The 14,908-nt window shown below is 31.4% G+C and overlaps 1 protein-coding gene across 2 annotated transcripts in view; it reads right to left on the bottom strand.

Moving 5' to 3' along the window:
* Positions 1 to 14,908, bottom strand: part of LOC111699763 (uncharacterized) — a 37,286-nt gene that overhangs the window by 7,941 nt on the left and 14,437 nt on the right. For both annotated transcript variants that reach the window (XM_023470494.1, XM_023470495.1), the window contains 3 exons: positions 4,446 to 4,520; positions 3,503 to 3,552; positions 1,997 to 2,082 (listed from right to left, as the gene is read on the bottom strand). In XM_023470494.1, coding sequence (XP_023326262.1) covers positions 1,997 to 2,082; positions 3,503 to 3,552; positions 4,446 to 4,520 — 211 coding nt within the window. The remainder of the gene's footprint in view (positions 1 to 1,996; positions 2,083 to 3,502; positions 3,553 to 4,445; positions 4,521 to 14,908) is intronic.

Raw genomic sequence — 14,908 nt, 5'->3', positions numbered from 1 at the left:
TACTAATAATAATAATAATAATAATAATAATAATGATAGTAATAATAATGATAGTAAAAATAATTATAACAACAATAATAATTATAATGATAATAATGATAATAATAATAACATTAAGAATAAAAAATTAAAACGATATTTATTTTGACAAATTGTTTTTATTTATTATAATCATTTTAGTTTCCTGTGAGGCAACAATTCAAGTTAAATTAAAAAAAAATTTCAAACCGAAAAAATTATGCCCATGTCTGTTTAGACCCGGCCAATTCAAGATATTGGGTTTCAATATCTAATAGCTTTCTGGATAGTTTATGATAATAGGAAGTAGTTTACACAAATTTCGCAAAAGAAATTTAGCAATACTCTACACCAAAGTAATTTTTGCAAATTTTAGCATTTTTAAAAATCTATGGTAAGACTCTTGAAGAGTTCTGCAAAAATATCAACGAATTGGTAATTGATATAAGGGTGAACATTTTCTTTGAAAATATTTAAAGATTTTAAAAAATGTTTAAAATGATTTAAAATTTTTATTTTGATTTTATAATGTAAGCTGTAAAAAAAATTGTCAAATAAATGAAGTTGGGTATCTGTCTCGAAACATTGAGTTCACACTAATGTTAAACGTTAAACAACAGAATTCCTTGAAAATTCAATAAATTATCAGCAAAGATTTCAGTGCTAGATAGGAAACAAACTCAGATCACGAGTTGGAAAAAAGATAATTTGCAAATATTCACTTTTTAAAAAATGTTTCAAGACAATTATTATTCCTTGAGATTGTTTCTGTCAGGAAGATTAAAAACAAAACCTTCTCTAGTTAGTACGCTAACTTTAGATGGTAGAGTTCATGTCCAGGAAGGTTAAAATGTTCTCCTGTAGGCTGGATTGTATGGAGATATTTTATGTAACCAATATGTTCTCTCACTCTTTCATCTAAGGATCTTGTTGTCTGTCCTATATATTAATGTTTACACTTGTAATACAAAAACTACATTTCTGGTTTTACTGTTGAAAGTGCCATCAATCTCAATCTTCTTGCTGGTGTAAGAGGATTGTATCACTGTTCCAGGCTCTATGTAGGGACAAGTTGGGCAATCTAAACCACAAGGTTTCATACCAGGTATTAGCCACTTTGACCTCATCCTAGAAGGATCTGGAATTCTGGCTCGGATGAGTTTATCCCTAAGATTGGAGGTCTCCTGTAGGTAACCATAGGTGGATTTTGAAAAACCTCCTTCGTCCAAGGATCCTGGACCATGGTTCTCCAATGTTTCTGTATGATGGAGTAGATACAAGGAAGAACATATTCACAATTGAAAAAGAAGATGGGCGCCAAGCGCCCTAAAAGCCAGGTTAAGTATAAAACCCACAGAAAGTTAGAAATATAAAATTTTTATAGAAATTTTCCACAACTTTTATTGTTTACTCTAACCCTAACTTTTGCCTCAAGGAATTTTAGCTCAAAAGTTTTGTGTGCAAAAGGAATAATAGTTTGTTTTATGTATATTAGAACTTGGCTGCATTTAGCTGTATTATATATTTATAATAAGGCACTTTGCGCTCATCTTCTATTTCAACTTTTAAGTATTGCTTAATTTTTTACCATTTTCTCTTCGATGAAACAATACAATTTTTTTTGCAGATTTACAATTGTTTTCGTGAATTTGCAAAATTTTACTAAAATCAAAAGTTTTTGGACACAATTTGTTGTAATTCTGAGCATTTATAAAGCATCCTGGGGTCATGCGAGGTCCCGCACAAAATTTGGGCCGGATCGGTACAGCAGTTTTGACGTTTATTGGACACAAACAAACACCCATACAGACAGCTGACAGCAAAGTATATTTATTTAATACGTGTATTCACAGCAAGTAAATATCTAAAAACTTTTCAACTGGATATAAAGCAAACTTTTTGTTGTCTGTACCTGTACCTGTACCTGTAACTGTACCTGTACCTGTACCTGTACCTGTACCTGTACCTGTACCTGTACCTGTTATTAAATTGACTTGAAACAACGAGTACGAAGAAGAGAACCAAATTTATAAGGTTCAGCATCCGTTCAAGACTTCTAGACCCCTAAAACAAAATTAAATTATTAAAAACATATCTATCTATCACATTTAACATGATCAACTGATATTTAATATGATAGGCCAGGGACTAAAAAAGTCTGGCCGCGCCATCAAAGTTGAAACCTAGCCTGCAGAGTGCAGAGGATAGGGTCGGGTCGGTACTTGCCGCTCGTCAGAAAGGCCGGTACAAGGAGTTCGGTCCAGTTTGAATTCAAATTGTCCCAAGTTTACTATCTATCTATCTATCTATCTATCTATCTATCTATCTATCTATCTATCTATATATCTATCTATCTATCTATCCATCTATCTATCCTAGCACAGTGGCTCACAAAGTTTTAATTAAAAATTAAGCATCGTGTTTTTCATTCATTGAAACTAATTCCACCAAATGGAATTGTTGATGGTTTTTGAACAGAGGTTCATGTTCAAGTTTATTGCAAAAATACATGTATCTGTGTACAGAACGAGTTTACAATTACAAATTGATGATTATAATAACAGTTCAAGTATAAAGCAATTAGGGGGAAAATAGCTTTTGGCTGCTTTGATTATTTTTCCCTCATAAATTTAATAACGATAACAAAACATTTCAATTAAATAGATTTAGGGAAAACTATTAGATTAGAGGTTTGTGCCACTTTTTCCATCTAGTCGTGTTGTACTAACCCACAAATTGCATTCTAGAAACTTATTAAAAAACAAAGATATCTCCATGATCGGCGCGTATTTGAGCTTTAAATGACAATTGTTTGACTTTGTTTTTATTGTTTTTGTATTGGTAAGAATCAGGGAGTAAGAAATATAAGTAAGATACAATTGACGCGGTTCGACCTATATCATATGATTATATATGCTTTGCAGACGGTACTTCATTTGAATAAGAAATATTTGTCTGATGTACAATTACCGCGTATACAATAACCTATTCTGAATATTTCTTATACAAATAGAGTACCGTCTGCATCAAAGCATGTATGTATAATCATATGGTAAGGGGGCCGCGTAAGTTATATCTCCCTAGTTAGAATCCCTTCAAATTGGTGGAGTGTGGGTGGGGGGGGGGGGGGTGATGTAGATTAAAGTAATAAAAGATATGAAGGATTTTATAAATTTTCTTGTTTTTCTTCAATTTTCTTGTTTTCTTCTCTGTTTTAAGAACTTTCATATTATGTATTATAGTTTACATTTTAAGACATAAATATCTAAAAAAAACATATTTAAAATCAAATTATTTCTTCAAAAGCAAAAACAAAAATAAAAATAAATAAAATTAATATGACTTTAAAAAAACAGAAAAACTAAATACTTTAACTTAAGTCTAACTTAATAGTATAAAAAAGAAATTGTTCACGACATTAGGCTGCAAAGATATGGAGATTAGAAAATTAGAGCTTGATGCGAGAGTTTAGGTGAAATATTACCTCTACCCCTAGTCCAACTATCATTGCAGGAATCATGCTAATCGCTCCAGCTGAAATAAATTTTCCATTTTAAAATTAATTAAAAATAATGCGGGAAAAAAAATGAAAAAATAGAGCAAAAAGTGATTAAATGGTAAAAATCAGAAAATTGTAAAAGTAAAAGATTTCAAAAATGACATTTTTTTACAGAATTTTGTAGTTCTCAAGAGATATTTCCATTACTGCACTGTATCAGTACTAAACAGAAATTTACAAGAAATTGCCAGGTCTACAATTGCGGCCATATTTCTTGTAGTTTTTGTAAAACATTCTTAAAAGTTAAACGAAATAATTGATTCTAGTATTGATTTATTGAGAAATATGTTTCTAACCATCTAATTAGTTTACTGCATAATTTTTACTTTATTTTTCATCGTCGTTATTTAATAATTTAAAGAAAACCGATTCTAAAAACGTATCCAGCCAAATTCATGATTTTGAACGTCGACTATGCGCTCAAACTCAGTAATTATACATCGTGGAAACGTTTTATATTTCTCAAATGAATCCTAAAGAATTTTTCCACAACACTGCAAACTTACTTTAACTACCTGAAATACCTTTACAGACTGATTAACAGAAGAAGAAAAAACAATTTCTAAAATTCATCTGCAATTCATGAAATCGTATATGTTTTTTTTTAAAATTATAACTTCTCTTATTAAAGAACAAAAATGTTTTGAATTTCTAATCAGAAGTATTTTTTTACTTTTTCTTTTTATTTTGAATTGACTGTAGACATAAATGCCATTAAATAACCCTCTATTTTTAAAGTGCCATTTCTAGAAGTATTATAATCATTATTGCTCAGACCAGGGTTCCTTTGTAAATCAGGTATGCATGAAATCGTCTTAGTCCCCCCAAAAAAACTTTAAACATAAAACAAATTATAAAGTTTAAATACCTAGAAAATCAGGGAATGTATCTAGATACGGAGTCAGGCCAAATGATGTAACAATGAAGTTGTGAAGGCTTGAACCTGAAATAAGATATCTGTCTCTTTTATTCAAACACCTCAAACCATGTGGATAAGATGAGATAAAGTGGCACAGGCATACCCACAAAGGATGAGACAGATGGGTGACACCGTAGATCTAGATTTTGGCAGATTTAGTTATTTCAGTTTTCTTTCAACTCCATTCCACAATTTTAGAAATATTGCAATACCGAGCTTTCCGGAGATTTATTTCAAACCCAGTTTAGGTTTATGAGATTTAAGTAAAATTCGATTCAGCTAGAGAAAGAAAAAATAAATCTTCACTGTTGAATGTTTCCCTTGTTTTTCTCGCTATCCAATGTGGACACTTTAAAATTTAAAGATTAAAGTTATCTCTAAAGGTTAAGGTCAACACGGGATATCGAGGCGGTACAAGGATGCCAGTCTAGTCTTCATCGTACTGGGCCGTCTGTTGTACCCGTTATGTAGTTAACCCAACGCGTTAAATGCAACAGAATAAGGCGGACTAAACTTTAAAAGTAAAAGTAAAGTAAAAAATTATTTATTTATGAAATATAACAAAAACATACAAAATAAGTGTTTCAGGAGAAAATATTTAAAAAACCTCTAAAAGTAGAGGTTGTGGGAATATTTCCCCCCAATATTAAAAAAATATAATGATAGAAATAAAAGGAAAAGGAAAGGATAAGGAAAGTTACATATTTATTGTTTACATTATGTAGGACATATACAGGGAGGGGTCAGGGGAACTGGGTAAAATGGCTATGGTTCTCGATTTTAGCCCCCTATGGGAGCACAGCCCCTGCCGAGAAACCCCCCTTGGAGAAGTTCTCCCCTACCGTTTCAGAGAATTAAATTAAATTCCGTCTTTCTATTGTTTTGTTGTTAGTTAATTTATAAAGTGGAACACCCCATAGAACACTAATTTCATTCTGCTTTAAATATTTAGAAAAGGTGGGGCGTAAACTAGATCACGCAGCTTTAAGCTTTTGGAATAGGTGGGGCGTAAACTTGTTTACGATGCTTTAAGCTTTTAGAATAGGTGGGGCGTAATCTAGTTCACGCTGCTTTAAGCTTTTAGAATAATTGAGGCGTAAACTAGTTCACGCTGCTTTAAGCTTTTAGAATAGGTTGGGCGTAAACTAGTTTACGCTGCTTTAAGCTTTTAGAATAGGTGGGGCGTAAACTAGTTCACGCTGCTATAAATACTTGAATAAGGTGGGGCGTAAACTAGTTCACGCTGCTTTAAGCTTTTGGAATGGGTGGGGCGTAAACTAGTTCACGCTGCTTTAAGCTTTTAGAATAAGTGTAATGTAAGAAAAGGTCAGTGTAACTTGTTAACACTGAAAATATGAGCTACTTTACTTTTTAGCATTTAGCATTTTATCTTTGTTCCCCTACATTTTAATACAGGAATATCCACAAAGTATAACACTTTAAAGACGAACTCTAACGCATCAAAAATGACGATAGCAAAGGCTGAATTTAGGCTTTGTACAAAAAAGTTTTAAAGGGTTTAATACGTGATTTGTTAAAAATAGAAAGTGTGCAGTTGATTAAAAAGCCTATATAAATTCCGTACAGTCGCCTCTGAAAGTAAAGTCTCATCCTTTAAAGGTAATCCAAAGAATTCTCTCACGTACAAAAATGAGAATTTTGCCAATTATTGCCAAAACAAGGTTTTTTAAATGTACATTTCCATGGCTATAAAAAGTATAAATTAGTTGCTGCGGTAAAATCAAAGACCAAGGCATTGGAACACTTGAAAGTCAACTCAGTTTACAAATTGTTACAAATTTTTCATATCAGTCTGGATCTGTAAGCCTGTATATTTTTAGAACAGTCTGGATCTATGTGACCCTGTATATTTTCAGAACAGTCTGGATCTATGTAAGCCTGTATATTTTTAGAACAGTCTGGATCTATGTGAGCCTGTATATTTTCAGAACAGTCTGGATCTATGTGACCCTGTATATTTTCAGAACAGTCTGGATCTATGTGAGCCTGTATATTTCCTGTCTAGTGTGTGTATACAAAGTATTAAAATTATATTTTCCTTTGAATTATATAATAATGATTACATAATATGCATAATACATATATGTAATGCATTCTCTATAATGAAGATATATAGTATGTTTTATCTATAATAATATCTATTTTATTTATAGTATCTAATGTATTCTATAATATTTATAGTTTGTCTTAGTGTTTCTTTTTATGTGTATCGTACATATCCAATAAACATTAAAACGGCTGAACCAATCGAGCCTAAACAGAGTAGGTTGATGGCCGGTCAAAATATAATAATCTCGATTTTTTACAATTTAAAACAAATCAACAATCAAAACAGAAAAATGAAGTGCAACATCTAAAAGTTAATTTTTTACTATAAATTTGAGATGTACGCACCCCAGGTTAAGTTTTTTATTTATTCGTTGATACGATCTAATATTGTGGTTTAAAACGCAATATGTAAAGTGTTAATGTGTGCGCATATATTTATAGTAACGTTTCTGATGCGGTATCTATTTATTAGAAAGTATTTGATACTCAGTGTAAAGATGGCCGCGTTCGGCTTTTTTCAAATCGTTTGTTCATCGTCTGGAAAAAAACCAATTTCATTACTTTTTTCAGTTGTTTTCAGAATTTTCGTTCAAATTCCAGTTATTTTGTTAGTTTTCTAACTGCAGAAAAATCGTTTGTTCTTCAAAATTTCACGAGGACAATTTCATTCGTTTAGTAAAAAACGATAGTTTTTTCAACTTCATTTTGACAAATAATTTTATAATTCGTTCATTAACGATCTGATCTGGCTGATCCATAAAATGCGAACGATTGTAAACGATTTAAAATTGCTATTTATTTTCGTTCATTTATAAAAACTATCGTTTTTCGATTTTTCTGAACGATCCAATTTGGTCGTCCATTGCTTGTTAATTTTTCGGAGCGCCACCATCGTTCACGAAAAATTTCCGTTTGTTTTCAAACATTTCGTTCGTTCATAAGGACGATGCCCATCTCTACTCGCTGGAAAGGTAAATACATTGCCCATCTCTACTCTGTGGAAAGGTAAATACATTGCCCATCTCTACTCTGTGGAAAGGTAAATACATTGCCCATCTCTACTCTGTGGAAAGGTAAATACATTTACCAAGTTTATATTGACGGATTTGTCAACCAAAGCTTAAGTAGATCTAACTTAAACTAAACTTAAATTAAATTTAAATTTTAAATTTTGAGATTAATTTTCACATTCTTACAAAGAGTGTAGTTTACAGGTTTAATAATCTGATGTTTTTTGGCATGTAAAGGAATTGAGTATTTGCAACAAACTTTGATTTTCTAATCTCTTAATTTTCTTCCACAGCTAGGGTTCAGAATTTGTTTTACTTAGCTCGCGTTTTTTTTATGTGCAAATTGAGTTTGAAAAGTTGCCCGCCAAAGCTTGCTAAAATTACACGGATTATGTTAGCACAATTGGCATGCATAAACTGATATTAAAGATTTTACTAACTTATGCACAAATAAAAGTGAACAATAAATGCACAAAAATAAACAAAAGAAATGCAAATCAAATAAGCTTGAAGAGCAGGAAACCATATTTTGCCAGAATTAAGCAAAATTTGGCTAATTTCAGAAAATTTGCGCAAAAATTTTCTTTCAATGGAAACCAGTACAAGATAAAGCCGGATTTTGGTGCAATTTCTTAAAAATGCAAAATTTCGTTGAGAAACGGTTTAACGAAGCTCTCAACCGGGGCTGCATCAGAAAATCTTTTTGTTTTGTTTCAAGAAAATAGAAATAATGTTAAGTTAGAGCCTATAAAGGATAATTTATTGTTCTCATATAATGGTATAAAGTATATCAAAGTAGTTCAGAGCTGGGAACTTTTGAATGGTGGATATCGGGATTAATGCTTAATCGACTCTTTCTCTTTATCTCAAGACTAAATTACGCTTGTTCTCCTCTTGTTATTAATCTCCAGAGAAATTAAGCGGTCGGGATTAAGGATATCTCATTCTAAAGTTTTCAGCTCAGTTCGCATTCTTGAAGGAAATATTAAAAAGAGGGAGGGAGAGGGGGTAGTTTGTGGGCACTAAAATATTTTTCCTATGCAACGTATATATAATGCGATTGGAGCAGATGCAATTACTTGGCAGAGACACCTAGCGAAAAAAAATTGTGTTAAGTGCATTGTATATAAAACAAATAACAAATATTATGAAATATTAACTATATACGAATAAGTAGAAAAATAATCGATGACTTTAGGTTGTGATATCTGAATGATTTGTTTGAAATTGAATTGATTATGTTACGATACGAGTCGTATATTGCAACTTTCTGAATTTGTATGGAAGCTACGTTCTTCAGTATAAGTCGTTTTTAACAATTTTCTACAAAATGACGCAACAGATAGAAGTAAGATTGGTAGCGACCGAAAGCAATTAAATTTCGCCGTAAGCCTATACCCCTTTTTTCGCAAACATTCTCTTTAATTTGGTCAAAAATGCAAAGATTACGTCATTTACTGACTTTGAAAGTATTTAGCTCTGATGATTACTCCAGTCGTCTTTTTTAACATAGGCAAGACATGGGCAAGTAACTTTTGAATTTTTGAAGAGAAACCACAAATGAAAATGAACAGTTTCGTAAATAAAAACCTGGATATCTAATTCACACTTAATCAGAGAATGGGTTTAAGGGAACCATTGTAAATTGGCCATAGCGCGCCATCTTTAAATGGAGGGTAACTTGAAATTACGAGTACAGTTTCTTTACTATGGTATTGGCCAATATATGAGGTTTAATGACTTTCCTTTGCCTTCTTATTTCAGCCAGAAACTGTTTTCCAAATATAAATAAACTTTTTTAACTTCAGGGAAATCCGCAAAATTGCCAATATAAAGTTATTTTGGAAATTGGAAATTATGAAGCTGATATTTGATATGTTGAGCCCTAAATGGAAAACTGGAAACGAATTGTAATCATTTATTTATCCTTTGTGCAAAGTTGGTAATTAAAAGTTTAATGCTAGTTTGCGAATACTTTAACTACTCAAAGAAAGGGGGGTTCCACCTCACTTCCACCTCAATTCCACCTCACTTCCACCTCACTTCCACCTCACTTGTTTTGGAAGATCGGATGTTCACATTTTTTGCCTCTCACGTCAGGCTCTTTCTGCGGAAATCTTTGGCATTTTTCGCAAAGTAAAAAATGGCGAGCTGGTCTATTACATTGTTTAGTTAATGGCAAAGAAATAAATAAGTAATCAGCTGCAGGGATACCCGAAGCATTGTCTTATCAAGAAAATAAAAAAGAAATCCATGATTTCTTCTTAAATTTTTTTTAGATTGTGGTTTCTATATAAAAGAACTATGTAGTAAATTACGAAAATCAATCAATTTAAAAGTTTAGAAAAACGTCATGTTATGTTGCACATTATTTATTAGATTAAGATTTAAAGGATACCTTTGTTAATAATTGCTAATCCTTAACATTTAAATATCTGAAATTAAAATATTCAGAGAGAAATATTGGTAAAACTGTCAAATCCAGATTTCTCCTTGATAGGTTGATATTGAGAAGATGCTAGATTTTAAAATTCAAATTTAATATTTTATTTAGTATTTGAATTAACTAGGCTTTGAGCTTTACCCCCATCTTCTATTTCAACTGTGAACAATTTCTCTTTGTTTACATTATAAAACAATAACAAAAAAGTACGCGGGTTTAAAATATTTTTTTCGCGGAATTCTTAAATTTTACAAAAAACTAAAATTTATGGAGACATCTTTTCTAATGGAGATTAATGCTTGATCTTAAGATTAACAACCCAAAAGTGTAAAATATCAATCGTTTACAATTGATACACCAATCCATAGATCTGCATAAGATGGAGATCAATGCTTGATCCCAAGATTAACAACTCAAAAGTTTTGACCTTTGTCTGTGATTTCTTATATTCCATACATGCACATATAAACTATAACTAGACTTTGTGGATTTTAAGAATTTAATAAAAGCCGAATTTGTTGAAGGTTGACTTTTGAAACTTTTGATCATCCATAAACCTTCCCTAGGATCAGATGAGGTCCCACACATGCACAATATTTAGGCCCAATCGGTTTAGTCGTTTTTTCGACGTTTATTGGACACAAACTGACAGACAGACAGACAAGCAAATATAAATATAAACTATGAATTATCCAAAAATTTCAAGGTCTCACTGAAAAATCTAATAGAATTTTGCAGATATCTTAAAAGAAAACTCAATCGAAAAACAAGTGCTTCATAGTTATAAAACGTTCATGTCTAGGGCCACATAAAAGTATAAGTAAGCTATTGGGGGTAAAATCAAAGACCAATGTGTGGCGACACTTCAAAGTCGACCCATTTTTGAAAATCAATGCAACTTTTCATATTAGTCTGGATCTATATGAGTAGTCAAAGTGTAAAATATCAAAGGTTTTAAAACTACAACATCGATATGCAAAAAAATATGAAAAAAGATTTGAAGGAAAAATATCAGTTTCTTTATAAAAAAGTTTCTTCAAAGCTTCTAATATTGATTACCAGTTTTAATGTTTACTCCGGCTTGTAATGTTGTTTCAAACTTTCCGGCAGTTTGCTCAAATTAGGTCATAAACAAGTAGAATAAATAAATATTTAATAAGCTTGGGAACCCAGCGCTGCCCAAGTTACTAATTTACTCTAGCCGTTTACCCGCACTTAAACGATTTTGCCGAGAAACTAAATTCTATAAAAGTCAACCCACTCCAACGTAGAATCTCAATACCAAACTGTCAGAACATTCCCGTGGTTTTCCCGAGTTCCCCGATCAAAATTTGAGGCAAATTGGTCCAGGGGTTCCTGAGTTGTGATCGGACAAACAAACAGAAAGACAGACAAACACAGATTACAACTTTATATATAAATAAACCAATTCAAATTGGGATTGGAAAAAATTCTGTTAATAAAATTAATTAAAAAATGAATTAATTAAAAAAATTATTACTTGTAATTCGACAGACCCATGAATAGAAAAAAGATAACGGATCCTTTCCACAGAATTGGAAATATTTACAAGTTAACAGAACTGTAATTTCAAGTGAACCTCCCATGCATAAGAGGCCTGATTCACAATAGTACCCTTTAAACCCAAATTTTATTAAAAACTAGAAAGATATCGTTGTTTTTCTTCCTGAAAAAATGTTAATCTATTGTTCCTGAGGACAGAAATCCGCAGGTATAATTAGTCCTTAATTCATGATCAGGGGTACCGTTGTAAATCGGACGTGTACGAGTCATCTTGAAATTACGTCTTTAAAAAACACCAATTATTGAATGGGCCTGTCATAACCTTAACCCAGGTATTAATCTTGAATATTTTTTCCAATTTGTGCAGTCGGTATTATAAAACAAAATTATACCATTTTACCCTATTAAAATCAGCAAAATCAGCAAAATAAACAAACAAAATCAACACATCAATCAAACATAGAAGCTATATTAGTAAACAATGGCATGGTCTTTATATGTAGGATTTTTTTTTACACATTTCTAAATTCTTTACTTTCCAGTTTAATTGCCTAGGTAAAATTATTCAAAATTATGCTTTCATTCCCTTTTTACAATAAAGGTTTATTAATTTTCATTATCCAAATGGTTTATTTGAATATTCAAAATCAATTTGTAATTAAAACCTTTGAAGCTGAAGTTTGAAAATTAACAATTAATAAGTTTATACAAATTAAACAGGAAGCTTCTAAACCAAGAAAGCATAATATTCATTGCAAAAGGAAAGTTGCAGATTGTTAGGATACTAAACAGTTCCCCATGTCGTAAGTGAAGTAAATTGCATACAGGGTGAAGCACAAAGGATGAGAATGTAAAGACGACCTGAAAATAAAATTTACATTTGCAGGAAATCTTAAAAATACGGAAACAGACAGTAAAAAGTCCGTACAGTAATCTCTGAAGTGTCATTCTTTGTAAGTCAGAAGTAAAGTAAATTGCACATTGAAATCTTATAACTTCTCCTATTAAAGAGCTATTGAGAAGAACAAAAATGTTTTGAATTACTAATTTCTAGATTTCTTTGACTTTATTCATTTTCTCAATTTTAAAATTAGGGTTTCCAGCGAAAAGAAAAAAACGTTTCGCGAAAAAATGCTAAAATTTTTTGGCGACCATTTTTCTTCATTTTCGCATTTCGTTCGCTCACGAAAAAATGCGAAAATCTTGCGAAAAAAGTAATGAGAAAATTTCGCGAAAACAAGACTGTGTTTCTTGTTTGACATTCACTATTTGAATCAATCCTAGCTATTTAACTATTCAGTATTTGAACCAATCCTAGCTATTTAACTATTCCCTATTTGAACCAATCCTAGCTATTTAACTATTCACTATTTGAACCAATCCTAGCTATTTAACTATTTACTATTTGAACCAATCCTAGCTATTTAACTATTTACTATTTGAACCAATCCTAGCTATTTAACTACTTCCCTCAAATCTAATTCTAAACTCTTTTCATCAAATTATTATTTAGTTTTTCATTGAATTTTTTAAAAAGAAAATAAAATAAATTTTACTTAATTTCTCTTTTCTAAAGAATCATTTTTGTAAAATTCTCCGGATACAACAAGTGACGTGATGAGTTTTCTTTCACAGGGTAAATTCAACAAAAAAATTAATTAAATTTTTAAGAAATAGTTAAAAATCAAACAACAAAATAAAAATAATATTTTTTTGCAAATATTTTAAATTAAATAATTAAATCAACTTATGACTTTCATGTTACTTTCATATGATTTACGCTTCTCTTCAATTAAAATATTGTGCAGAAAAACAACCAATATTACCGTATGCCGATTTGTAAGTGTAGTTAGTTGAATGAAAAAGAATAAAATGTGGTAATTGTAGAAATTAAAATTTCAAATTTGCTGCCTTATTTTGTTGATAACAATTGTCCATCTTCGCACTGTCTTTAACGAACTGAATTCAAGAAATAATTCATACACATATTGGTTAACAGCTGAAAACTGTGATGTTTAATAGTGTATGCCAAGGTTATAATGCAAGGAAAGTTATTTCAGAGGTTAACGCATATTTTGTACTGCAGTGTACTGTCTCTGGGCGGTATTGTAAACACAAGACGGATGTCTAAGCCTGACATGGGATCCATCTTTCACATAAAAAATCAATGAAATATTTTGTTCATAGGAAACTATTATGTGAGTTATCAAAATTATCAAAATTTAATGCTTTTAACCTCCTCGGATACTAAACGAACAATGATGCATCTATTCTTGTTTACAAAGTCCGCCCAGAGAGAACTGGTTTCAATATGCAACTGCAATTAACTTTCCTTGCATAATAACCTTGCACATTTGTCTATCTTGAAAACAAGTCAATTATATTTAGAGAACCCAAAATTGAAAATAATTAAATTTTTAGCATATTAATATTAAGAAGTATAACTGATAACTTTATCAGATAACTAGGTTACCATTGGGAATCAAAAATTAAGTTTTTATATTTCGAAGGCTCTTAATTTAATTTGGAGACTCTGAATTGTACAGGGTTACCCTCAAAGGATGAGACGACTGTACGGAATTTATACAGTATGTTTCCGTATATTCATGATTCCCGGCCTGCAACCTTAAACTTTCTTTGCCAAATCATCATATAAGCCATTAGTTAATATGTCTCAGGCCGAATACTTAATTTTGTCTTGGAATTGTCAAAGTAAAGAGTTTTCAGTCTTCTGTACAGTCTCATCCTTTGTGGATAACCCTGTATAGCGTGACCCCCAATGGAGCTCGGAATTGTAAAGCGGAGGCTCAGAACTGTGAAACGGAGGCTCGGAACTGTAATTTTGAGGCTCGGAATCGTATTTATCAGGCTTGGAGTTGTATTGCGGAGGCTCGGAATTAAATTGCAAATCTGGGAGGTTTATGATGGTGGCCTGGCTTCCATTCCTCGCCAAGCCCTAGCTGCGAGAACAATGTAAATAATGATTACATAAACTTTTCAAATAGAAAAAGTTTTGTATCTTTGTGTCTTTTTTTTGAATTTCTTAACAATCTTGCATTTATTCCCATTTAAACTTTGCAGAATGTTTTGAATAGTTTTATTCAATGAAAAAAATGCGTTACTTACTTATTAAGCAGTTTAACACTCGGCTATTAACAATTTTAGCTCTTAACTGTTGATTTATTATGGTTCAAGAGAAACTTTAAAAAAATCAAATTTCTAACCAAAATTTTAACAAATTTTGTTCCAGAGGCCGAATTTAAAGAATTTGAGCCGCGGCTTAAATTTAAGTCACGGCTCAAATATGGTTGGTTCCACTTAAAATCGTATTCATTGTTTCAAGATTTAAGCCGGCGCTGAATTGA

Source organism: Eurytemora carolleeae, unplaced genomic scaffold, assembly GCF_000591075.1.
Source record: "Eurytemora carolleeae unplaced genomic scaffold, Eaff_2.0 scaffold307, whole genome shotgun sequence".
NCBI classification, from domain to species: Eukaryota; Metazoa; Arthropoda; class Copepoda; order Calanoida; family Temoridae; genus Eurytemora; species Eurytemora carolleeae.
This window is presented reverse-complemented; position numbering and strand designations above follow the sequence as displayed.